This window comes from Rhineura floridana, chromosome 1 (genome assembly GCF_030035675.1).
Source record: "Rhineura floridana isolate rRhiFlo1 chromosome 1, rRhiFlo1.hap2, whole genome shotgun sequence".
NCBI classification, from domain to species: Eukaryota; Metazoa; Chordata; class Lepidosauria; order Squamata; family Rhineuridae; genus Rhineura; species Rhineura floridana.
The window spans coordinates 76,594,610-76,622,246 of NC_084480.1; the positions used below are offsets into that span (position 1 = coordinate 76,594,610).

Consider the following 27,637-nt stretch of genomic DNA (forward strand, 5'->3'; position numbering starts at 1 on the left):
ATGGACCTTTAGTGTGGCAGCACCTACCCTGTGGAATTCCCTCCCTTTGAATATTAGGCAGGCGCCATCTCTGCTATCTTTTCGGCGCCTTTTGAAGACTTTCCTCTTTCAACAGGCCTTTCAGGTTGAGACCTATCCCAGTCTGCGTCTGTGTTAGAAATGGCTATTTTTAACTCTTTTTTAAAGTTGTTTTTTAAGTGTTTATAACGCTGTTTTGTTTTAATGTATTTTAAGATCTGTTTTTATGATTTAAGAAGTGTTTTTAGCACTTTGTTTGCTGCCCTGGGCTCCTGCTGGGAGGAAGGGCAGGATACCAGTTAAATAATAAGTAAATAAATAAAACAAAAAATTCATTTGGATATTAAATAAGGGGTCTTCCAGAAATGAAAATAGGGGATGTACATAGCCTTTGTTTCTCTTTCTCTGTAATTCCTTGCTTATGCTTGGTCTGCACATTGTACAAAGTGAGGTGCTAGAATTCTGAGCTGGTAGAGTTGACTGTAACGCAGGGGTGGTGAACTTGTGGCCCTCTAGATATTGCTGGATCATAGTACTCATCAGTTCTGACCAGTGGCCATGTTGTTTGTGGGCTATTGGGAGCTGGGTACATCAGCATTTGGAGGGCCACAGGTTCCCCATCCTGATTGTTGGGGATACTATTGCTGAATGCTTAGCTATGTAAACAACAAGATAAACACTCTGCACATTAGATACGTTCTAGCCCAGCCTACTCCCTCATTTACTAATTCTGTGCATGCAAGAAGCCTTTCATGTAGGAGAGCATTCAGAAACATAACCTCCTCCCCCACCTGCAATCTGATGTAGTTCAGTTGATTCTGCCACCTTCTGCTGACCTCAGTCTGCTGCATATGTAAGCCAGATGTCACTGAGAGCAGAACAGGAGCCAGAGCTCATTATGTATGTGTTAACTTGAAGCAAAGACTCAAGGAACATGGCCCTTGATGCCTGTTTCTTTCGCAGTTGTCTTGGGACCAGTTCACACACTCTCAATTCTGGAAATGATATCCAGGCAATGGGGCAGCAGATATACATGCAGTGCACCATGCACACAACTTAATTTATACGTGCAACATTTATATGCTCCTGTGCTTGGTTCCTACCACGTTTCCACCTTTTTAAATTTGAGGTCCTGTCACAGATTATGTCATATATGAGGCAGGATGCCCTTTCTCATGGCTTCTCATACGTACAATATTTCTGGAACAGAAAATGTATGAGCCAATTTCCAAATATTGTTGTAAATTCCTAGAGAAAAACCATGCAATTGTTTTCTACTACTTTATAGCTGTGTTGTTTTTGTTAGAGTCCATTCCAGATAGAGGAATCATCTTGACTGCTAGTTTTTTCTCCAGAATTAATATTGGAACAATAAACACATGTATGGACTCAGAGCTAAGTGAAACAGTCCTGATGTACTGATACTAGCACACTTGAATCCTGTGATCATTCAAGATTTCATTAACAAAAGGAAAGCTAACATGAGGAGTGTCTCAGTTTGCACAGGATAAAACAGTGGGAGGTGAAATATATTCTAGCAAGATTCTAGGTGTGCTCTATGTTTTTAATTGACCATGCCCACCTTTCCTTAAGTGGAGTAGTTGAAGCATAGCAGACTGAAAACATGCATCATGGGCAGGCCAGGTTTGTTTTCCAACCGCTAGAGTCATTGCTTAAATAGCAACATATTGTAATCAGTCTGATTTTACAACAAATTGCAGTTTTAGATTCAACTGTTAATGCACCCAAAATAGAAATAGACCATAACCTCCAGTTTGAAACACAAAAGGCTTTTCACCATCATATATTGACCAATAAAAGGCTTTGAAATTAATAAAAATAATTTTGACACAGATTTCTAGGATGAATAATGAGAGAAATATAATTTTCTAGGTTAGATTCTCTGTAGAAACAGTAGTAACAGAAAAGAAGCAAAGTAAGAAGATCACCAACAAACATACAAAAATGTAATTCTCCATCTTTGGAGATGGCAGGTGTTGCCATCACTCACCATATGCTCAGAGGCACATGTTCCCAAATTCTTCCAAGCTACACAGCAAGTGGATTGGACTGTGAAAGACCAACCCAAATTGTGTTTGCATTTTGACAAATTTGTAGGGCAGTCCAATATCTCAGAGAGGAGTTCAGGTCTCCTGCTCCCCTGGTGCATTTACTATAGCTGCCCAATTTCCCCACTTTTTAAAGTTTGATAGAAATACCTGTGGGCTATAGGTACATTCTTAAACCGCATATTAGTGAATTTCTCTGCTTTTTAATCTGGGAGGTAAGAAATGGGATCCTGTTCAAGTTTGCTGAGAATGGATTGATCATTTGCATGCTTATTGAGTTCAGTGAAATTTACTCCCCAGCAATCATGCTTAGGATAGGTGAAAGTGACCAGAGGGGAGGAGGGGGAGGGGGAGGGCAGGTTTGATCATTTATATGTTCATTGAGTTCAGTGGGATTTACTCCTGTGCAGTCATGCATAGGATAGGTAAAGCTGACTATGGGGAGGGAAGCTTGGAGTGGGCGGGGGGGAGGAAGAAAGAAGAGTGGAGGAGAGGAAGAAGGGAGGAGGAAGAGAGAGGAGAGGGAGGAGGAGGGGAAAGGCAGGTCTGATCATTTGCATGCTTATTGAGTTCAATGGGATTTACTCATGTGCAATCATGCTTGAAAATGAATTTGACTGCCTTCAAGTCAATTTTGACTTATGGCGACCCTATGAATAGAGTTTACACGGTAAGCGGTATTCAGAGGTGGCTTACCATTGCCTTCCTCTGAGGCTGAGAGGCAGTGACTGGCCCAAGGTCACCTAGTGAGCTTCACAGCTGTGTGGAGATTTGAACCCTGGTCTCCCAGGTTGTAGTCCTAGGATAGGTAAAACTGATGATGGGGGAGGAGGAGGGGGTGGAGGAGAAGGAGAAGGAGGAGATTGGAAGTGGATGGGGAGGGGAAGGGAGGGGTGAAGGAAGGGGAACGAAGGGGTGGGAGGGAGGAGGAGGGGAGGGCAGGTTTGATGATTTGCATGCTTTTTGACTTCAGTGGGAGGAGGAGGGCAGGAAGGGGAGGTTGAGGGAGGAAGGGGAAGAGAAAGGGAGGAGATTGGATGGGTGGGCACTGAGCAGAGGGGAAGCCCCTTTCCTTTCTAAAAGGAAAACATTGTGAACAGTATTATTCTTTTTCAGGGTTTCCCCCACCTTTTAATTCTACAGCAGGCACATGTAGGCTTGCACCCAACTTTAAACCAAAGCGGTCCCTGGCCACATCCATACCAGACCTTTATTTCACTTTAGACAGTCATGGCTTCTCCCAAAGAATTCTGGGTAGGGAAGTGCTCTGAAAATGGGGGCTGTCTTTTCTAACCCCGTGTCATGGTCAGATCACTATCTGGTGAATATAGACCTCTCCATGCCGCACACCCTCTGCAGGGGACAAGGACCTATTAGGATGGACCGCCCCAGACGCCTGATGGAATCTAAGGGATTCCTGAATGCGCTGGGGGAGTTGGAGCTTGCTGAAGGACGCCCGGTCGAAACCCTGGTGATGGAGTGGAATAGGGAGATCACTAGGGCGGTAGACCGGGTGGCTCTGAAACGTCCTCTCCCCCTGAATAGAACTCAGATAGCGCCCTGGTATACACCATGGTTGCGGGGTCTGAGACAGGAGGTGAGATGACTAGAGCGCCGGTGGCGGAAATCTCGCGCCGAAGACGACCGGACACTGGTTAGAGCAGCAATAGCGGCCTACCAGGTGGCAACAAAGGCAACAAAGAGGGAATTCTTTGCTGCCTCTATTGCGTTGGCAGAGTGTTGTCCCAGGAGGTTGTTCCAAGTGGTCCAAAGCCTGGTCGGTCCAGTTGCTCAGGAACCCATGGAGCATACTAAAGCCTCCTGTGACACATTTGCTAAACACTTTGCCGATAAAATCGAGTGCCTGAATCTGTACGCCGTGGATACAGGAAGTGGGCCAGAGTCAGCCAGTTGCATTCCGGTCCGGTGGGATCGGTTTCAGCCTCTCCTCGCTGAGGAAGTGGACAAGGTGCTCTTTACTGTGAAGCCAACCACCTGTCTGCTTGATCCTTGCCCTTCATGGCTCATCATGAGCTGTAAAGAGAGTCTGGGCGAAGGGATCAAGGCAGTGGTAAATGCATCCTTGGAAGAGGGTGCAATGCCATCAGCCCTCAAGGAGGCAGTGATAAAGCCCATCTTGAAAAAGTCCTCCTTGGATCCCCAAGAGTTGAATAACTTTCACCCAGTCTCTAATTTACCATTCTTGGGCAAGGTGATAGAGCAAGTGGTGGCCAAACAGTTACAGACACACTTGGATGAAGCGGATTATCTAGATCCATTCCAATCGGGCTTCAGGACTGGGCATGGAACTGAAACAGCCTTGGTCGCTCTGGTGGATGATATGAGGACGGCGTTAGATAGGGGAGAACATACCTTCCTCGTCCTCCTGGATCTCTCAGTGGCTTTCGATACAGTTGACCACGGTATCCTGTTAAATCGCCTGAAGAGTTTGGGAATAGGGGGCACTGTTTTACAGTGGTTCCGTTCCTATCTCTCAGGCAGGTACCAACGGGTGGCATTGGGGGATGAGGTTTCAGACTGTTGGCCTCTTAATTGTGGAGTGCCACAGGGTTCTATCCTCTCCCCCATGCTATTCAACATCTATGTGAAGCCGCTGGGTGTCATCATCAGGAGTTTTGGGCTGCAGTGTCACCAGTATTAGGATGACACTCAGCTCTATCTCTCATTTAAATCCTCACCAGAGTTGGCTGTGAACACCATGTCCAAGTGCCTGGAGTCCGTAAGTGGATGGATGGGCGAGAGCAGACTGAAGCTGAACCCTGAGAAGACCGAGGTGTTGCTCGTGGGTGACAAAAGAAGGTTGGGAGATATCGACTTGGTGCTCAATGGGGTGAGATTACCCCTGAAGGACCAGGTCTGCAGCCTAGGGGTCATTCTTGACTCCCAGCTGTCCATGGAGGCTCAGGTTTCGGCAGTGAGCCGGGCAGCTTGGTATCAATTGCATCTGATACGGAGGCTGCGACCCTACCTTCCTGTGCATCTGCTCCCACAAGTGATACATGCCCTGGTCTCCTCTCGCTTAGACTACTGTAATGCGCTCTATGTGGGGTTACCCTTGAAAACAGTCCAGAAATTGCAGCTGGTACAGAATGCGGCGGAACGTTTGATCACACATTGTCGCTGCCGGGATCATATTACCCCGGTGTTAAGAGATCTGCACTGGTTACCAGTTGTTTACCGGGCCCAATTCAAGGTGTTGGTCTTGACCTTTAAAACCCTATACGGTGTTGGCCCAGTTTATCTGAAGGAACGCCTCCAGCATCACCAATTATGTCGCCTGACAAGATTAGCCACATAGGACCTTCTCTCGGTCCCACCAGTCAAAACAGCTAGGCTGGTGCGGACCAGAGAGAGGGCATTCTCGGTTGTGGCCCCCACTCTCTGGAATTCTCTTCCTTTCGATCTCCGACATGCCTCCTCCCTGATGGGTTTTCGCCGAGCCTTAAAGACCTAGCTATTCAGGCAGGCCTACAGAATCCTCGGGGTGGATGAGTTTTTATAATGTATTAATTGATGTTTTAGATTACCTTTGTGCCTTTTTTTGATTGTATACTGTATTTTATTATGTTTGCTGTAAGTCGCCTAGAGTGTCCGTTAATTCGGACAGATAGGCGACTAACAAATAAAATTTATTATTATTAAATATGAGAGTTGCTAGGAGATGCCCTGTTCTCCTCACAGAGCTTCATTGAGTGCAGCTGACTGTTAAACCACTCTGGCCACTGGAGCTCTGTCGGGAACAGGAGTCTCCTCTCAGCACCCTTCACAAACTACACTTCCTAGGATTCTTTGGGGGAAACCATGACTGTCTCAAGTGGAATAGAGGTCTGGTGTTGGCGTGGCCCCCTTATTAGTCAAGCCCAGCAGCTATGAGTCTGGCTTTTAGAACTGTTGGTTCTTACTGAACATGCCCTACATTATCATTGAGTTCAATACAAAATTTCTTAATTAAAAATCCGCCAGGCATTTTTTTAAACTTTTAAACTGCAGATGATGAAGGTCAGAGTATGGGACGGGGTCAGTAATAGATTACAGGTATTCTGTGAACATGGCTGATTTTTAATTAATTTCAACAAATTCAACATGGCTTGGGACCACAATACCTGATGGAACGCCTCTCCCGATACGAACCTACCCATACACTACGTTCAAGATCAAAGGCCCTTCTCCGGGTGCATACTCCAAGGGAAGCTCGGAGAATGGCAACAAGGGGCAGGGCCTTCTCATTGGTGGCCCCCAAATTATGGAATGATTTCCTTGACGAGGTGCGCCTGGTGCCAACACTGTTATCTTTTTGACGCCAGGTCAAGACTTTCCTCTTCTCCCAGGCATTTTAGCATGTGTTTTATATTGTTTTAAATTTTTAAATTGTGTTTTAAATTGTTTTTTAAAAAGATGTATCTTAAATTGTATTTGTTTTTAGTTACTGTAAACCGCCCAGAGAGCTTCGGCTATGGGGCGGTATACAAGTAAAATAAATAAGTAAGTAAGTAAGAAAGTGAGAACTCTGACAGAAAAAAGTCCAACAGGGGTCTGTTTTTTTCTCTTTCTTTTTATAATTTGAACTCTCGATTCTCTCTGACTATTTTGTGTATCACCATGAAAATTTAGAGGGTTGTTAAGCAAGCATTTCTGAGTTCAGGACTATAAGTTTTGTAAGGTTTTGTTTTGAAATGAGCTTATGGGAAGCATCAGAATGCCATGGGGGTATTTTCAATTTAACATTGCGGAATGTGAAAAATCCATGCTGGCTGTATAATATTATTTAGCGTCATTGAGTACCTAAGTTAATAGTGGCTCTACTGGTTGCTTCACAAACAGTTCCAGAATGAGTGTAGATGTCCTAAATTTCCTTTTTATATTTTTAAAATTAAGACAAGGTTCTCTACAGCCCCTGTATAAAGAAGAGCTGCAGAAAGATTGAGTTTGTGAATTGATGTAAGTGACTGAACCTCAGTTAGGGCAGCTTTTTGCACAACAATTTGGTACTGGTGCAAAGAGAATCCAAAAATCATGAAGAGACCAGGTTAGTGTTTGCAATAAACAGTAAACAATGGTTTATCATAATGGGAAATACCCTAGAAGCCCTGAGGGCACATTTCTGCCTTTTATTATATAACATACACATGAGTAGACCTAGAGGGTTGTCCTTCTAGGTCATTGTCACAAACTGTCACCCCTACAACATTCACAAATTTCAGCCAGTTACCTTCTGGAAACAAAAAAACCCTCCATGGGGTCCAAAAATACCTCCGTTTACTCAATATGCATGTAGAAGGTGCCAATGTATACTGTACAGAAAAATTCTACCTCCTCTGCATAAGTGCTTTTTACTCAAGGTGCTTTGGTAGTGTCCAGTTTGCTTGTGTGCCAAAAAAAAAAAAAAGTCTCTGGGATACAAAGTGAATCCATCCTTCTGCTGGAAATCACATTGGGGTGTAAATGTTTTCCAAAGTCAGCCAGGGTTTTTGTGCCGGGCCTGCATTAAGGTTAAACCTTATGAAATATCCTCTATAAATATATCCGAGACCCTTCCATTGTTCCATTTTTAAATTTTATTTAGGAATTTCTTCACCACTGTTTGTCTGTGAAGCTAACAACAGCTAAAAACAATATAACTATATAACTGTCGTAATAAATTCCACATCGTAAGAGAGACCAAAAACTGGAGCCAACATTGTCAAAGTGGCAGAGAGAAAATCTGACTCAGGACAAACCAACCCCCTGGCAAAACAGAAACATCTTAACTATCCATCATCCAAAGGCCAAAAGGGAGGGAGTTCTTGGAATCACTACCGATGAGGCTGAGTCCGACAGCCATCCAGCCAGCCATGTATCTGAAGGCAGAGGAATGTTGAGCAAGGCCTCTGGTGACAAACATAAGGTGCAGACAAGCTCATGCAGGAGAAGATGGCCCTTCTAAGTAGTGTGTTCCCAGACTAGTTAGGGCAGGGGTGGGGAGCCTGTGGCCCTCCAGATGTTGCTGGACTATAACTCCCATCGTCCCTGGCCATTGGACATGGGCAGTTTCCAAGCTCTCACATCCTGGCAAATTGAGGCTGCACAATTAAAGCTGCTTTGGAGCTCTTCTAATTCTCTTCCCCCAAAATGCCAGACTTTTTGTGATAAGAAAAATAAAGGGAAAATGCACTGAAAAGTGTGGGACAGTGCTTGATGTAACATTTTCTAGTTTCTGCCACAAACAAATCAGGCTGACTGCTTATTAAACAGGTTGGAAGTGTAGGGCTTTATTAAGTAATAATCAGCACTTTGAATTGTGTCTGCAAATGATTCCATACTGAAAAGGTCCGTAAGAGCATGGAAAATTAACAGTAAATTAGTCTCTTATGAAATCTATAATAATTATTAGAAATGGACTGGGGATTTTTCTTTTGTATAAATATATTTGTTTAAAGTATTTTTAGAACACAAGAAATGTATATTCAATAAATTCAGTATTTATTTTCACCTTTTTTTCCAAGTGCCAGGCAGAAGTTTTCACCCACATTCGAAACGTTACAGGCATATATATGTAAAATAATATCAATTTGTTTATTGTGACATGTAAGTAAAGATATAATCATAGATAAACTTAAAATATAATCATAGTTAATTTGAAATTGGGTTTTTCAAAGTGGTTAGTATCTGAAAAAGATTCCGACTGACATATAAAGGAGATTCAGATTGGCAGTCAATTTGCTTTTCCAGTGTACAACCTCTTCCTGTTAAGAGCAGCAATAAAGAATCCATACTAATAGCCTGATTATTATTAATATATGCTGTCTGTTCCTGACCCACTTGGTTTAGAATGTATGTTGGATATGGAGTGCCAAAAATTTAAGAGCTATAGAAAAATTCAATTTAAAATTTTCCTGATCATTGTACATTTTAATAGAGTTTACAGAAAAAGGTCTCTGCATGTTGCCAAGAGCAAGATAGTAAAAGTATGAAGTGCCATGCCTCTTATTGTCATGTAGAGGAATTGCTAATCTGGTCACTGGAATTAATTTTCTTAGAATGGACAGATGGGTTCATTTAAAACCTGCATACTGATTGAGTCAATTTTTGGAAGGAAAAAATGCAAATGACTGTAGGGCTCTTTTTAAAATAAAAATAAAAAAATGAATTTGCTTTATCAGGTGAGATATTATGCAGCATTGTAGGGTTAGTAATAACTGTGCTGCCCCCCACTTTACAGGTATAATGCTTAACTGATGTGGTGAGATGGGTGGAGTAAGTTCTTTGTGTTTATGCATGTTTTGTTTTTTTTAAAAAGCTTGTGGCTGGTGTTCAGTACTAGTAAAATAAAAAGATGAGTTGATTGATTCTTTGCTGAAATGCAACTGCTCCTTAAATTATGGAAAACTTGAATTTATTTCTTCAGCTTTTTCACTGATACTTTGCCTTTGGTTTTACAGCTAAGAGAAAAACACATAGAGCTCAGACTATCATATCTTCTGTCCAGCAACAGTTGCTATTATCACACTCCATAGCATTAAACTGTTATTTACAGATGCTGTTAAAAATGAACCTAGCCATATAGTTAAGAACATTCCCTTGCTCACCTTCTGTTTTTATGGGTTTCCCCCCAGAGTCTTATTAGTGAGCCTTTTAAGAAAGATAAAAGCTACTGTAGCCTAAATATTGGCACCATTAAATGTTTCTTTGAAATGTTAGAATCAAACAATGTATCCCAACTATTTCAAGCCTGAGGTAATATTAATGGGGAAATATCCTGTGCAAACTCTGTTGAAATATGAGTGTTGGCACCTCTTTGTGTGGAGAGGTGTTTGCAACAAATTCTGCTCTTTATTTGCAACAGCAATTAAAATATCCGAGGCCCAGATTTCACAAGCCCAACTATATCATGTTCAGGAACTGTCTGAAGATGTAACTAGAAGCTGTTTTCTAGTCAGACCATTGCTGACTAGAATACATTGTTTTTCTCTGACCTTGTGTAGTTAGTTACCAAATTCTTCCAAGCTACACAGCAAGAGGATTGGACTGTGAAAGACCAACCCAAATGGTGTTTGCATTTTGACAACTTTGTAGGGCAGTACAATATCTCAGAGAGGAGTTCAGGTCTCCTGCTCCCCTGGTGCATTCACTGTAACTGCCCAATTTCCCTGCTGTTTAAAGTTGGATAGAAATATCTGTTGGCTATAGGTACATTCTTAAACTGCAAGGATTTTTCCCCCTGTTAGTGAATTTCTCTGCTTTGTAATCTGGGAGGTAAGAAATGGGATCCTGTGCAAGTTTGCTGAGAATGGATTGATCATTTGCATGCTTATTGAGTTCAGTGGGATTTATACACAGACACCAGACAATCATGCTTAGGATAGGTGAAACTGACCACAGGGGATGGGGAAGGGAGGAGGGGGAGGAAGGAGGGGTGGAAAGGCAGAGGGGAGGACTGGGATGGGAGCAGGCAGGAGGGGGAGGGGAGAAGGACAGATGTGGTTGTTTGCATGTTTATTGAGTTCAGTGGGATTTACTCCCATGCAGTCATGCTTAGGATAGGTAAAACTGACTGGGAGGTAGGGACAGAGGGCTGGAGTGGGCAGGGAAGGAAGAGGGCAGGGGAGGAGAAAGGGAGAGGAAAGGGGAAGGAGGGAAAAGGCAGGTCTGATCATTTGTATGATTATTGAGTTGAATCGGATATACTCCTATGCAATCATGATTAGGATAGGTAAAACTGACCAGGCTGGGCCTGCCAACCAAGACGTCTTCTGTATCTTTCACAGTTGGGCAGGGGGAAGGGACAATTCTACCTTGTGGTTTTTCCCATTACAGTGTTGCAAGAACACCGGCACTTGGCTGACTTTCTCTTCTCCTAAAGATACAGGATCAGTCTCAGGCCCTAAACCTGGCAACCCTACCTCCCACCCAAATTTAAAACAAAGCTGTCCCTGGCCACATCCACACCAGGCCTCTATTACACTTTGGACAATCATTATTTATTTATCTATTTATTTAGTGTATTTATATACTGCCCCATAGCCGAAGCTCTCTGGGCGGTTTACAGTAACTAAAAACATTAAAAACAAATATACAAATTTAAAAACACATCTTTTAAAAACAATTTAAAAGAATTTATCATGGCTTCTCTCAAAGCCATGGCTCAAAGCCAATCATGGCTTCTCTCAAAGAATCCTGGGAAGTGTAGTTAGTGAAGGGTGCTGAGAGTTGCTAGGAGACGCCCTGTTTCTCTCACAGACCTTTAATCAGAGTGGCTGACTGTTAACCATTCTCTCAGGGGAATAGGAGTCTCTTAGCACCCTTTGCAAACTACACTTCCCAGGATTCTTTGAGGGAAGCCATGACTGTCTCAAGTGAAATCAAGTCTGGTGTGGGTGTGGCCCTCTTATTAGCCAAGCCTAGCAGCTGTGAGGCTTTTAGAACACTGACAGTTGGTTCTTACTGAGCATGCCCCACGTTATAATAGGCTTCCAGCCAAAATTTCTTAAATTAATTAAAAATCAACCAGGCATTTTTTTAACTTCTAAACTGCAGTAGATGAAGGTCCGAGTATGGGGCAAGGTCAGTATTAGGATTACAGGTACTCTGTGAACATGGCTGAATTTTAATGAATTTCAACAGATTATGAGAACTCGCAGAAAAAAGTCCAAAAAGACTCTGAGTTTTTTTCTCTCTTTTTAGACTTTGAACTCTCGATTCTCTCTGACTGTTTTGTGTATCGCCATGAAAATTGAGATAGTTGTTAAGCAAGCGTTTCTGAGTTCAGAACTATAAGTTATGCAAGGTTTTGTTTTGAAATGAGCTTATGGGAAGCCTCAGAATGGCATGGGGGGATATTTTTCATTTAACATTGCAGAATGTGAAAAATCTCCGCTGACTATAGTATACAGCCACTCTCGTGGCTGTATAATACAGTAAAGCTGTTCTAGTTGGAATTTACCTTGGAGTTGTTTCTAAGAAAGACAGCCCTATTAGGCAACAACACAGACCTGAATGAAAGAGTTCTGTTGCATCTTCTAGGTATGTCTCTGTAGAGTGTGATCTTTTCGATATACTGAATGGATGGCACTTATAAATATGCTGGACAGAGAACAGCCTTTTCAGCTTTTTCTTCTACAGGGCAAACATTAGAACATAGAGCATGATTCGAGTTATAGTTGTTCTGATTCTGTCTCTGGCCCTGATAGCACGCCAAGTTATTCATCCCTTTCTTTAAAAATTACAAGGATTCCAGTAGGTCCCTTAGCAAAGCCATTTTTGGTTATTTTCAGAAAATGACCTGTGAAGCAGACTTTGCTCAGTTCAGGGTTGAGTTGTTCATCTTACACTTATGATTGTCTTGCACTTTGCTACAGAGATCTGCTCAACAACAAGCATGAGATAATCAGTTCACTTATTTCTATTAGTAGTATAACATTCTAGTTTTTTTTTTTCATTTTGCATTGGCCTTGCTTGCAAAGATTTTCATCTGGACTGCTTGTGGGCTTCCAGGAAACATCTTGTTGATCACTGTGGGCAACAGGATGTTAGATTAGATGGACCTTTGGTTTGATCCTTCAGGAATCCTCTTACGATGTTTATACTGATTACTGGACTCTACGACAAATCTATATGAAACATTGGCCGGCATTAATATTTTATTATATTAATATTCTCATCCCTAGTTCTGTCAAGTTATTGCTCATGGCTTAGTCTTTCATTGACTTGTAATGTTTCAAATTAAGGATTTCATTTCCCAGTAGACACTAGGCCCTCTGAGATCAATAATGCCCCCCCAAATATGCTAAGTAGCTTTATCATGTATATACATCACTCTTGCCAGTATGAACATGGTTTATAGCCCATGATAAACGTACAGTGGTTGCTCTGAAATGTACCCCAAAATGATACGAAGTGCTCGAAATTATATGGGAATGCATTTCTGACTTTCAAGTGTACAGTGTTAAGAATCGGTTCATAAGGCTGTTCCAGGAACACTGACATTGTTTATTGTAAAGCTGTTACTGTTTATTGTAATAAATACTGTACAGGACTGTACTGTTTAGAGGACCGGTATTTAAAATGAAAATATAGGCTTTGGGACACTGGTTTACAAAATACAGGAAGACTTGAATTATATTCCAAACAAAAAGTGGTACAGTTCAACCTCATTGATATAAATGACCTAGGGATATTCATAAAATTTGACATAGTCAGATGTTTAGATAAAGATGACTGCTGTTGAAATAGATTTACATTCTTGTGGAACTGTATGGTAGAGGTGCTGGAGGACATGCAGTGGATCAGTTAAATGGCAGCTTGGAGTTAACAGCTTTCTTACAGAATTGCTGCTGATTTTTCTTTCCACAGCCTTGAAGAAGAAAATAAGATGAGTCCTAATGTTCAGTAAGGTATCTATGAGAATTCAAATCAAAGCAACCATAGCTACCTAGTACAGAGCCTGGGGATATAGCTGTAATTTCTTATAATTAAGTAAACAAAGGATGTGATGTCTTGGTTCAATGTAAACACTTTTAAATCTGTGTGAGTGGATACTACTCCTGACCTTCTTTAGCTTGAAACTCACTTTTCCCCTCTAATTCTTATGTACAAGCTAAGCTAGCTTTGGGAAATTTGTTGTTGACTATGTAATTAGGGTAAAAACCCTCTCCATTTTACAAAAACTATTATTAAAGATAATATGCCTACTCGGAGATGCTGCAATATACAGCCATGAGAGCATGGATTTTTCGCATTCCGCAATGTTAAATTGAAAATACCCCCATGCCATTCTGCTGCTTCCCATATGCTCATTTCAAAACAAAAACTTACAAAACTTAACAGTCCTGAACTCAGAAACGCTTGCTTAACAATCCTCTTAGTTTTCAGGGCGATACACAAAACACTTAGAGAAAATCGAGAGTTTATCATGTAAACCAAGAGGGAAAAAATCCAGACCTCTGTTGGACCTTTTCCTGTCAGTGGCCTCATAATTTGTTGAATTAATTAAAAATCAGCCATGTTCACAAGAGTACTTGTAATCCTGTTACTGACCTTGCTCCATCCTCTGACCTTCATCTTCTGTAGTTTGAAAAATAATAAAAAAGCCTGCCTGATTTTTATTTAATTTAAGAAATTTAACATTGGAGTCAATGATAAGCATGGGCATGCTCAGTAAGAACCAACTGTCAGTGTTCTAAAAACCAGACTCAGGGCTGCTTGACTTGGCTAATCAGGGGGCCACACCCGTCACTTTAGACAGCCCTGGCTTCCTCCGAAGAATCCTGAGAAGTGTAGTTTGTGAATGGTGCTGAGAGTTGTTAGGAGACTCCTATTCCCCTGAGAGAGCTCCAGTATCCAAAGTGGTTTAACAGTCAGCCCCTCTTCTAGGGACTGTAGCTCTGTGAGGGGAATAGGTCGTCTCCTAGCAACTCTCAGCACCCTTCACAAAGGGTGCTTCCTCCCTGCTTAAACAAGATCAGCACAGCACAGGTCTTGTTTCTGTTATTTGGGCTGATTGCAAGTGTTGCCACCACTCCCCATATGCTCAGAGGCACATGTTACCAAGTTCTTCCAAGCTACACAGAAAGTGGATTGGACCGTGAAAGACCAATCCAAATCTTGTTTGCATTTTGACAAATTTGTAGGGCAGTACAATATCTCAGAAAGGAGGTCATGTCTCCTGCTCCCTTGGTGCATTCACTGTAGCTGCCCAATTTCCCTGCTTTTTAAAGTTTTATAGAAATATTTGTTAGCTATAGGTGCATTCTTAAACCGCAAGGGTTTTTTTGCCTGTGAGTGAATTTTGTATATTTTCTTCCAAGACTTTAAATAGGTTTGCATTAGTTTGAGTACATGAAATGTTATTAGTAAGTGTAATACTGATTGGTTAAACCAATTTAATTTACCTAGTAAACTATACCTAAACTTGACAGTGAAAACAGTGGTCCTAATACAGCATGCAAAAATCTAATGTGGAGAACCTTTACTGTGACCAATATCCAAATACAGGGAAGGAAGCAGGCTAGGAAGCATATGTATGCAGAATAGGAGCAAGAGCAAAAACAAGAGATAGAAGTAGAACATTTGGGCTTGTATCTTGTTGCATAATGGAAGGATTATAAAGTATTTTTCATAGATGATCTCTGCAGCAGCAGCATAGTTCACATGTATTGCCTTATCTAAATCCACACACAAAGAGAAGCTGTCAGAATAGATGCCATTGAAGAAGAGTTGTTTCAAGTTGAAATGCGTCTGGCAAATTATTTGAGATATGTGGTGTATTTTATCTTTGCATTTTATACTTCTGTATCAGAATACTTTTGTAATTTATTGCTGTATTGCCATTGGGAGCGCATGTATATCTTGTCAGCGCAGCAAGCAATTTGCATAACAGTTTGTGGGAGCAGATTACATGTACATTAGAAATTGGTCATTATTGTACATTCTGTTGGCTATCAGCCATAGACTATATTTTCCACTATTTCTGCATATTTTTCAGAAATACATCATGTTTTATTAGACGACTTCATGTACTCATTGCCTTCCTAACATAGCATGCATCACATTAATCTTTTTTTTTGGCAGAGCTGTTGTAGCAGCACTGAGCAGTTAGGGACTCACAGTGGGGCCTGCAGCCCTTTCCCATATGGGTCAGATGGAGGGAAATGTGGGTTGCCAGAGGAACACTGTACTACCATATCTGAGTTTCTGGTGTGGCATCTTGCTGCCACTGCTCCTGAGGACGTAAGGGTGATGAAGGAAGACTCAGGTTCAGATGGGGCAAGGGTCTTGATGGGAGGCATTGGATCCTTTGCTGTTGAAGCTTTCTTTAGCAGTTTATCATCTGATGGACAGCTGCAGCCTGTCCCTCAGGAGTTGTTGACACCCTCAGGGGCCCATCTATGTTGGGACCTATTACAAGCTCCTGCTACGCTTCAGAGGAAGAGCTCCTGTTGGGTCTAGTTTTCTGACTGGAGAGTTTGGGGTGGTGCTTCCTATTTTGTCTTTGCAGATGCTCACTTAGTTGATTTTCAGCTCATTTCCAATATTATCACAACATTTTGAATTTTAATTCAAAGAATCCCCAACTCTATAAAAAATTGGAGGTCACCAAAAGAAGCAAGTGGAGGGAATCTGTTTTAGGGTTAGTCTCACAAGGACCATACAGATTACAGAAGATATTCTGTTTTGGCAGTGACTAATAAAAACATCAGCCCAAATGTTGCATCTTTTTTCCCAACTGTATGTCAAAAAGTGATTCTTGCCAAGGCAAAAGCTTTTCACCTATGCTTGTATTATGCCCATATTTTGTGTCTGAGTTTAGAAAACAGAATATACCTTAGTCTAGCCCACATTGCTTTGCCATTTTTAGGACCTGGGTGCTCATGTTTGTTTTTCTATGGCACTATAGTATAGAGTGGCAGGGCCAGCCTTGGTTCCATAGCATCACGTGTGTGTGTGTGTAAAACATTCACAGCTAGTTCTCAGATAACCTGGATTGCCTTCTGGATATTTGGTTATCTATTGAACATTTTAAAAGGGCAGGGAGATGTCGTAGGTAGGGAAAATAATGTTAGCAGCGCAGTTAAGTAATGCTTAAATGAACCCAAGGTAAGAATGCACATAAGCTTTCTGCTACATGAAGGTAGGTAGAAAGCAGGGGCTGCCAACCTTTGTAGGCCAGTGGGCACAACTGGAATTTTGAGGAAGTGTTGTGGGTGTCATTCATAAAATGATTGCCATAGGGGCATGGCATAATGGCTGTCATGTCTAAAAGAGCAAGGAAAAAAGACAGGACCACAAAATGGCATAGTCATCTCCCCATCAGCCCATCAATAGGAAAAAAGCACCTGCATCAGCCACCACTGCTCACTCACAGAGAGAAGCTCTTTGTATCTCTCCTCTGTTCAGAATGGAAGGGAGGGAGTGTGTCCAGTCCTGGCATCCAATGAAATGTTAGCACATTTGGGGAGGAGGTGTTCAGTGTAGGAGATGCCAAGCCATTGCAAACAGGAAGAGGAAATACTCTCTCATGTATTATGGGTTTTTGAGTAGATATTTACTGAGACTTACGGTTTTGCTTTGGTTTTCAAATCTAGAATGATAGCAGTGCTGTTGAAAAATATTAACTTGATTTTTCCCCTCTTGTGCTGTAACTTACTTCATTCCTCCAGAGTGTGTGCAATAATGGAATTCAAAAAATGAAATGGTATGTTGGTTCATTCCTGTGATTAAAATATTGTTCCAAACAAATGGATCTTGACTAAAGAAGGCAGAGTTTGCCTTCTTGCCCTCTCTCTCTTTCTCTCTCTCTAATATAATGTGATTAGGGTGTGTGTTGCAATTGATACAGTATGCCTTGGGTAGGAAAACAGAAAGTTCTGTTTTTAATCAGTAAAATATATAATTTGTGCGATAAGATAACAAATAATGAAAGTGTTGTTTCAATAGAATCTCTTTCTTAATTTAATCAATGTTTTTCAGTTAATATTAAGAAGTCTTATTACAGAGCAATGCTAAGCCTTAACGATTTTCAAAAACAACTCTAACATATATATTGCATTTGATATCGATGGCTAAGCTTTTTCCCAGTGTGCTTCTAAATCATAGTGGCATATCTGCACACACAGACACTTTTTTAATATAAAGTTGTTAATGAATTCCCTGTTCTGATTGGCATATAGTTGGTAACCTAATTTGTTCAGTATGTTCTGTTTTTGGATGTAAGAAAGCAGAAATGTGTCAGATAAGGGATGAGCACAGAAGGAAAGTAACTCTTGAATGGTCATAGTTTGCCCTTGGTAAAATTTCTTTAGCAGGTAAAAGTCAAGGAAATCCACAAAATGTTCACATTTCTCTCCATGTTAACACAAGCATTCACTTGTAGTGTAAGCTTTAAAAAATGAAGTAAAGCCACAATATAAAATCTAAAATGATCAGTTGTTCAGTTGTCCCCAGACTTAAATTTATACACCTCCATAATAGATAATGTTACTGGCTTCTGTTTTTGTCACACTCAGTGAGTTGGATCCCATTGAACATTTAAATCAGTGGGGCAAGTCCCATCAATTCCAGTGAGAACTACATGCAACTAACTTAGTCTGGATCCAATCTGGTGTGCTCAAGCCTCAAGGAGCAGACCCTGGCCTAGTAAGTGGAGCACAGAGAGAAGCACTGATGAGAGCTCCCTAGCAGCACCATCAAATGAGGAAGAACATTTCCCTCCTCTCATCCATATGAAAAACACTATTTCCATTCCCACCACCACCAGAAAAATCTCTGTGGGGCAGCCAGATGCTTTCCTCATACCTCCACTTTTGTCCCCAAAATGCTGCCTGTGAGGGTATTGCAAACCATCTTGTTAGATTTGTGCTTTTATGGACAGGGCTTGTGGTTTGGGCAGATAATGTTCATTCAAATTCTAAAGTACTGCATGAATGATAGAATCTGAAGGAAAACTTGACAAGTTGTCTTTCAACTGAACTCAGATATATTTTTATGGGATTAAATGTGGTTAAGGTGTTGGACTACGACCTGGGAGACCAGGGTTCGAATCCCCACACAGCCATGAAGCTCACTGGGTGACCTTGGGCCAGTCACTGCCTCTCAACCTCAGAGGAAGGCACTGGTAAACCCCCTCTGAATACCGCTTACCATGAAAATCCTAATCACAGGGTTGCCATAAATTGGAATCGACTTGAAGGCAGTCCATCATCATCACTTTTGATTTTATTCAGTATTGTATTAGATTCTTCAAAAATAGAGGGCATTCAGTGTGTTTCAGTTAGTTTCTAGCAGCAAACTATATTAAAAATTCTGACTGCTTCTCTTGCGTTTAGAGCTATATAATACCATTGTGGTCCACAAGCCAACCTGTCTCTCCATCTGCCTTCTTAAATGTGCTTGACATTAATTTGCCATGTAAGTCAATCTCTTTGAAAAGTAGTTTTTAGTTTTGAAATTGACATCTGTCAGTGTTATGCCAGTTTTATTTAGAGCTGAGCTGAATTTTTATAACTTTTCATTTTCATGTCAGAATTTTTATGTTTGATGAGGGATCCTCTTTCAGCAAACAGGTAATATATACTCCTACACAAACAAAAAAGCTTATCTAATTTTTCTCCAAGTCCTGAATATTGTTCAGATATAGGTGGTTCAGAGTACACTGCAATCCAACTTGTTTGCCCAAGCTTGGAAAAGCTCACTGCTCCCCCAGGCCTTCAGCTGCTGGGCTATCTAGAGTCAAGCCATAATTTGGCTTAGTGTTATTTGTTCAAGGTTTGTCTTGCTGCAAACAAACCATAAGTGATAAGCCAAGGACAAACCTTGGCTACATCTTGTAGTTTGTTTGGAATAAGACAAACCATGAGCCCAGGTTTGTGTATAACGCTAAAACAAACCATGGCTTGGGTCAGGGTAGTACAGCAGCAGTGGAACCAGGGAAGGAGTGAAGTGGCCATAATTTTGCTCTGTGTACCGCATGCTTGCTTGTTCATGCTTAGCCATGGTTTGTCTTGGCCTTATGTGCAAACTGGGCCATTGTGTAAGCTGTGTTTTATTTTATAAATTGAGCTTCTAATTTATTTATTTTCCTCTGCCCTTTTCCCAATTAAGGTCAGCCATCAGGGTGACCAAGGCCAATTCAGTCCCATAACCAGGCCTGAACCCAGGTTGGAATGGGTCAAAATAATCTGTTTCATCCAAGAGTACTTGCAGTTGCTGCACCACAATCCTTTCGATCACCTTCCTTAAAAAGGTGTATTTGCGACTGGGTGGTAGTTGTCACAAACCAGTGGTTCCAGGGTGGGCTTTTTCAGGAGCAATTGGATCACCACCTCTTTCAGGGCTGCTGGAACCACTCCCTCCTGCAACAATGCATTGACCATACCCTGCATCCACTTGGTCGTATCCCCTCAGAAGCTTTAATAAGCCAAGAAGGGCAAGGGTAGAGAGGACACATTCAGACTACACAAAACTAAATGTACATCTCCCCTCCTCCATACACAATCATTCAGTATTCACACTTTCCTTACAACTAACCACATTATTTCATCCACTCAATTCTTGCTTCACTAAAACACTCACATGTTCAAGTAACAAATAAATTCAGAAAAACAAGTCCATTGACTAAAACAATTCAATAGTAATAGAAAAGAGTGAAACAGCATTCATTTCATTTCACCCTATCTCTGATTTGGGTCAATACAAACATCATCTCCCAACCTCTCACCGAGGGAGATTCAGCCCATCCCACCCACCAACATGCTCTCGGTCTGTAGGGAATCTGGCGCAGCCACCAGCACACCTGACGTTCATAACCCTACAGGGAGCATCACAGTTGGTCAGACAAAAATAAATGAAAACCATCTCCATTACAGAAACATTCGTATTAGTACTGATGTACATAAATCTAAAAAGATGGAACAAAAATAGAACAAGGTGGTGCTACAAAAAGGAGGGAGGAGTTGGCAGTGTAGAATCTCTTCCCTGTCTTTGCAAGCCCTGGCCTTGGCTTTCCTGGCATCCAGTGCTCTCTTTATCGGCCCTAGGCCACTTTGGCTCACAGTGATTGGTGCTGCTGGTGATGGTGCAAGCCAGCAGCTCGCAGGTGTTTATTTCCCCCTCGTGATGAGAGGGGAGTTGTTGTCCTCCATGCCTTTGGAGCCCAGTGGGAAGGGGGGAATTGGCCATGTGGAGTTCCTCTCTCCTCAAGAGCGCTGGCCTCTATATGATGTCAGGTGAAGGGGAGGTGGATGTGGTTTGGATAAAACAGACTCGTGGGCTTAATTTGCATCTCTGGTTCGCCATGCCAAGTCATACTTGACTAGAATCAATGCCAGATCATTCTTTTCTGGCAAGAACAACCATAACAGTTTAGATTTTGATTTGCCATGAGCTATCACTTCTGCTTTTAATATGTTTGTGATTTTATTATTGCTTTTTTAAACTTTTGGTTGTAAATAACTTCAGGCCTTTTTTAGTGGAAAGCAAAGTACAAATTTAATAAATCTAAACCATATAAAATTTGTAAGAAGTTCTGAATCTTAACAAGTGCCAAGGATTTTACATTTTAAAAAAATATTTAAAGTAAATCAACATTTCCAGTGAACAGTACTCCTTCATAACATTTTTATTCACACATTTGTCTAATGTTTTAAAAGATATACTCAAAAGTATGTTGAGACTTTTCTTCTGTAACTTAGGGGGAACAAAGCCGCCCAGTTTTTGGCACCTTAGGAGCAGTGCTAACTAGTGCCAAATCTTGACTGACATTTGAGCAAAGCGCCAGGTTTTGTTTATGTAGTGCAAAGACCAAGCTAACAGTGATATTTTCTAATGTTTGTGTGTGTTTGCTTTTCAGAAGTGTGTGTTAGCATTGATTCAGATTGCAGGTGATAAACTAGGAGGTTGAGACTCTAAGATGCTTTTTAGAAATGGGTCCTCCGCCACACACCCACACTTTTTCCTCCCTGAAGCCACTTGTTGACTTATTCTTGGTTTAAGAGCTGACAAGAACATTTTACAAATCTTCCTTTTTAGCATTTATGTTCTTCATAGAGAAGAGCAGCAGGAATCATGGCAGAAAGAACTCCTTTGCCCATACTTCTGTTTTTTATTCACTATTGCATTCCCAGCATTGCTTTCTTCCCTCCATCAGAGTTAAGACTAGTCTCTCATACAAATTACTGGTCCTTTGTACATTTCCTGAAATTGCAGAAAAAAGCCTTATTCTTGTAGAAGAGAAGAGGAGGCACTGAGGTAGACAGGCTGGCCCCAGTGATTTTATGGCTTTAAAGGATATGTATTGGACACTGTGTTTGCTAATCCTGAGGATTAAGTATGCCAGGTCCAAGTTTTCTGAAATAGTTCAGCCAGTGATATAATCTAATCCAGGCAGCTTCTGTTTTTCTTTCCTTGAACCAAAGATGCATATAGGGCACATCCTAACCCACTGGTGAAAGACATTGCATCTTAATCAGTTTAATCTGGCATGGTCTTAACTGATTTTATATACTGCTATTATTATTACAAATTTCATTTCACAGAAGCTCAGTCTAACATTTGTACACATCATATTTGGAGAGGTCAGATATACCTAAAATATTCACTCACATACCCTTTATTTCTATATGATGTCTTTAAAAGTTAGGATATCAAGGTAAAATAAGGTTTCTCCCCCTGTTACTTTATCCCCTCTGTGTGGTGAATCGGAAACAAAGGAAGGTCTGGGGACTCCCCCAAAGTAAAAATCTTAATTAGCTGTCACCATCTAGCTATTTCAGGCCTTTAGAATGCCTTATTCATAATATTTAATAACATGACCTTGGTTTGCATGTGTAGGCAGAGTGGCTTGAAATGAAAAAGTACAATTGAGTTTATTTAAGGAAGTCAGAACTTCCACAGCACTGAAAAACAAGATAAGTTCAAAAATAAAAGGTTAAGAAAAACAGTTCAAGCTTCTGTCTAGGATGTATTCTGATCAAGAGGTTCTCATGTACCTCTTGTACATGAGAACCTATTGGGCAGAACATATCCAATAGTCCTTTGTATTACACATATCCAGAAACAGAGAGAGTATGAGAGAAAGGTTAGTACACACCTCCTCAGAACAGCAAGACAGGAAGAGAAGGAGAAACTCAACCATTGATGGGTTATACCTGGGTTCTTCCCTTAGGCATGCCTAAGCCCTCCTTGAATCTCTTGGCTCCACCTTTTAATAGAGTGGGAGAGACAAACCCACTTAAAGATATGGATCAGTCCCTCTTGGCCACAGCTAGCAGGGTTCAAACTTGTAGAGAACCATTTAGAAGGGAGATTGGGTTAAGAATTGTTGAATAGTGACCCTCTTTGACTATTTCTGGCATTGTCACAATGCAGTTGTTCAGAACATCAGATGTTCCTTTAACCATGGCCATTCACACTCTTCTCCCTCCCATAATAAAGTTGTTGGTTACAGATTCAATTAAATCTGTGTCTAAATAGGCAAGAAAAATGTATCAGCAGATTGATTATTTATTTATTTATTTCATATCCTGCCCTTCCTCACAGTAGGATAATGAATAATATAAAAAGAAAAAGATTACCTTTTGCAATATTCTGTTGAGCATTCCAAAAAGTTCTGAAGAACTTCCAGTCTACTCCAATGTATACATTTTGCATTCCCCTTGTTTTAATGTGGACATACCAAATAAACGTATCTAAAACAAGAAGCTCCCACAGTTTAATAAATTATTCCATTAATGATGGGGTAGTTTTAGGCTTCCAGTATCTAGTATATAACAGTTTGACCACTAAAATCAGATTCTTTACCCTTCAGAAATCTTTCATTTGAAGTAAGTCGATCAACAAGTGCTGAGTCAACTGACAATTTAACTTTTAATATTTTTATTCATTTATTTATTATTTTATTTATACCCCACCCTTCCTTCCATCAGTATTCCTTCCTTTCTTATCTGAAAGCAAGTACGCCAAAGTAAGTAGTATTATCACAACAGCCTTCTTGATATAATTCATAATTAGACTGGGGGGTTGTGTATGTATGCGTGCCATCGATTTGTTTTCTTGACCTCCCCCAGTCAGTTGTGACAAGAAGAAGCTCTTTAGACAAATCAATAAAGCAACAAAACAGTGTCAGTTTTTCTACAGGGATAGTAGGGCCAGCGTTATACAGTAGGGCCCCACTCATGCGGCGGGTTACATTCCGGACCCCCGCTGTAAAGCGAAAACCGCTGTAAAGTGGAACCCATTTAATAGAGTGGTGCACGATGCCCGAAAACTGCCATAAAAGCGGAACAAGTGCCGTATGAGTGGGGCTTTAGTCTAATTGCATTTAATTGAGACCACTGTATTAGCGAACCACTGTAAAGCGGGGCCCTACTGTATAGAGAAAAGAGTGTTGCACCTGTACTGGGAAGACAATGAAGTGTACTTTGGGGCAAGTCATTGCCTCTTGGCCTAACCCACCTGTCAGAGTTGTTGCAAGGATGAAATAAGCCAACTCTATGTACGACTTCAACTCCTTGGAAAATGGGCAGGATGCAAGCGTGGTAGTTATCAGTGCTGTGTAGCTAAATGAAAGTGCAGAGGTACTATTCATGTAGGATAACATCACATTTGAAGCATACTTTATTGGCTCAAGTAGACCATCAGGCTGGACATAAATATTGTATGAAAAATAAATAAATAAAAACAACATTTATTTATTTACTTATTAGATTTATATCCCGCCCTTCCTCCCAGTAGGGGGAAACATAAAACCAAGTGTTTCATTTTACTCCCCCATCAACCAGCATAGGCTTAACCTAATGCACAGAGCTGTTACCTATCATCTGTTTTGTCCACTGTCCTCCTTCCATTAGTTGTTACTTTTGTTTTTAGTATGTCACTGCTTTGAAGCAGTTTGTAAATTGTTAACTTTGATGAAATGTCTCTGTAAATTCCTTTGGCAAACTCAGCTTTATAAGATCAAAACGTTTAGATTGATTTGAGGTATACTCTGTGCTGATGTACTGCTTTAATGGTTATGTGAATTCAGTCACATCCACTGCCTCTAGTCTTTCTACAGCTCTGTAGCTGGGAAGGGGGGGAGTGGCTGCACCCCTAGAGCTGTACTTGCCCCATCCTGGATTTTTTTTTTAAATTGTCTTTTTAATTTGTGACATGACAATGACAGCCTCCATTTAAAGAATGACAGATTGTTTTAAGAACAGGAGCAATTTAAGTGTGGGACCCTCTGAAAAAAGTCAGCGAATAAGGCAGGGCATACCTCATCTGAAAGAGCTCTGTTCACTCAAGCCTGTCTCTGACTGAGGGTAGATTTTTCATGATCACAATCACTCTATAATTGTTTAAGTGGTCCAGGAAAAACTAACAGCCTGTATAGTAACTTGATCCTGGAAGAGTAAAATATTGCAATTTTATATTATGGGCTACAGTTAGATTCTACCCCTTGAAGGGAAGATTACAGCCTTTTCCTGGCCTGGCCCTCACATCCCCTCCACCAGTGAGTGGTGAAGTGGGGGAATTGGCTGGCAATATGTGCCCCCCCCCAAAAAAAAGCCTCACCAAGGAAGGCTGGTGACAGAGCTGTCTCACTATAACATTATTTGCCAGCTCTTGAAAGGTCTGCGGAAAAACTTCAGATATCTTGTTGTTGTTTTTAAAGGAATAATTTATTCCTTGCATCTATCTTGTTACTGCTTAGAGAACAACTTCCAGAGGAACCAATGAACTTGCAAACCAAAAAATCATTGTTCCATAATGGAAACGTGTATGTACTATGTACATTATGATCTACAAGAATATCTTGGAATATTTTTCTCTTTTATGTCCTATACAGCTAGAGTTAAAACTTTAAGGGAACTGTCCCATTAACAGTCATGACATCTGGAGAAATGTTGCAGATTATATCACATTACATTGCCTAACTCCTTAGGCGTTTTCTTCTCTTTTACAGATCATGGAGAAAGTGTTTGTGGAATTCAGTCATCAAGAACTGTTTGAGTTCTATAACAAGGTCTGTATTGGTGTTTTTACAGACTTTCAAACATTTTGATAACCTTTCCTTTACATTTAATAAGTCTTTATTACCATTCCTTTGATTCTAGCTATTTTTGCTTTGAGCTTTCCTTATAAACATGTTATAGCTTCATCCCCCAAAGCACTGCATCTCTGACTTACCTCTCATATAAAGCACTAACTGAATACAGGTTTTACATTTGCTGCCAAAGTGGTTTGAACACGGTGATGCTTGTTGTATTCTGCTCTTAAATCTACAATGTAACAAAAGGACAAGGGACTTTCTAAAGACACATGTCAGGAAGGCATATTTTTTGTGTGTTTTTACAAATGGTGAACTCAACCAGTCAGAATAAACATTTATATACATTGCAGATTAGATGCATTGATTTTCAGGATAAATTTGAACACATTCCAGTTTACCCAGGCATTTGATGGCTGATAGATATTGGCCATGGCAAGCTTGACATTAGTAACTGTGAGGGTATGTGATTGTTTTTAAATGGTTTATATATGTTTTGTTTTTATTTTAAATTGTATTGTTTTAGTATTTTAGTGGTTGTTGCCTTGGACTCCTTTGGGAGGAAGGGCAAGATACAAATTTAATAAATTAAAGTCAGTAGACTCATGAATTTCATGGCAAAGCACATTCAGGAGTTCTCATTGCAATGTGAATATATTGCATAATTTATTATTTCTCTTCTACCTGCATGTTTCTAAACATCTTACATTAATTTTGTTTGTTGAATAGTTGGAGACAATACAAGCACAACTGGATTCTCTTACATGATACTGTGTGAAGAAGACTATTTTCTCCCATCACATTCCTCTCACTTCAATATTGAAGATTGATTGGCTGACAGTAGTTGCTGAAGAACTCAGTTGGTTGCTGTCAGTAAATGGCTTATCTCTTCTTTGACTGGTAGTGTTAACCAAATGAAATCATTGTTAAGAACACTAAAGTTCTAATTGACTTCTTTGTCTTTTCAGAGTCCTCAGTGAATTCTAGGGGGTGGGGCAGGGATATGCTATATTGTTCTGCTGTTCTTTGAATTATTTTGAAGTGTACTTATGATGTTTTTCATTTTGATTATATTTTTTGCATAGAATATGGTAATTTAAATAAGATTGGAAGACTGTAAAGGAAACTTGTAGCATTGTTGCTGAAAAGTGAAAAATGTATTGCTTGCTAAACAATAGAAAAAGGTAACTAAACAAACCACAGGTAAAATGTTAGCCTCAGTAATTATGTCTTATTGATTAAAAAATAGAGATAACTTTTGTTTAGGACCATTTAATTTTGTTTATTAACAGCTTATATTTATTTCCAGGATTTCCTTCAAAGAACAGCAAAGTCTGTATCCATTTTAATGTTCATTATAATCAAGAGAATAGGGGATGTCCTAAAAATATAGATCTCAGGTGTCAACGGCCAGGGTAAAGAGCCTACAACAAAAACTACATAATGAAATGCCAGACACACCTCTGTGGGGAGGGGATTTCATGATTTAGGGTTTGCCATAGAGAATGCCCTCTCCAGGCCACCCCCACCCCCAAACTTCTGAAGCCGGCAGAACTACTAAGAGGGGCTGTAGGGAAGGGGAAGTTGTTCTTTCAGATATTTGGGGCCTAAGTCATTTAAGGCTTTAAATGCTACTGTGAGCATGTCGAATTGGGTCCAGAAAAAAACTGGCAACTGCTTCAGATGGTTTGGGAAGTAGCAAATAAAATGCTTGTATGGTATGTTATGGAGTTTTGGAAATATGAAAGTAACATGGAAGGGAGAAATCTAGACTCAAATCTCCTTCCTGGCATGTTACTTTCAGATGTGCAGAAGCTGTTACGTGAAGCACTCACACACTCCTTCCTCTGTCTGCAATCTGAAGTAGAACAGTTCAGCAAATGATACTACTGGTTCCTCATGTACAGCTACCCTTGACGGTGAATTTTGTAGTTCGTTGGACTGGGGGTCCTTGAAGGAATTGAGGAACTGATGCTTGCAGCAAAAAGGTAGGCCTTTATTGGATGACAAGCGTACTCTTGGTCAGTCT

At 40.6% G+C, this 27,637-nt stretch overlaps 1 protein-coding gene across 2 annotated transcripts in view; it reads left to right on the plus strand.

Moving 5' to 3' along the window:
* Nucleotides 1-26,863, plus strand: part of COMMD10 (COMM domain containing 10) — a 119,200-nt gene extending 92,337 nt beyond the window's left edge. For both annotated transcript variants that reach the window (XM_061601495.1, XM_061602271.1), the window contains exons 6-7: nucleotides 25,525-25,584; nucleotides 26,338-26,863. In XM_061601495.1, the coding sequence (XP_061457479.1) occupies nucleotides 25,525-25,584; nucleotides 26,338-26,376 (99 nt within the window). In that variant the 3' untranslated portion in view covers nucleotides 26,377-26,863. The remainder of the gene's footprint in view (nucleotides 1-25,524; nucleotides 25,585-26,337) is intronic.
* Nucleotides 26,864-27,637: the final 774 nt, after the last annotated feature.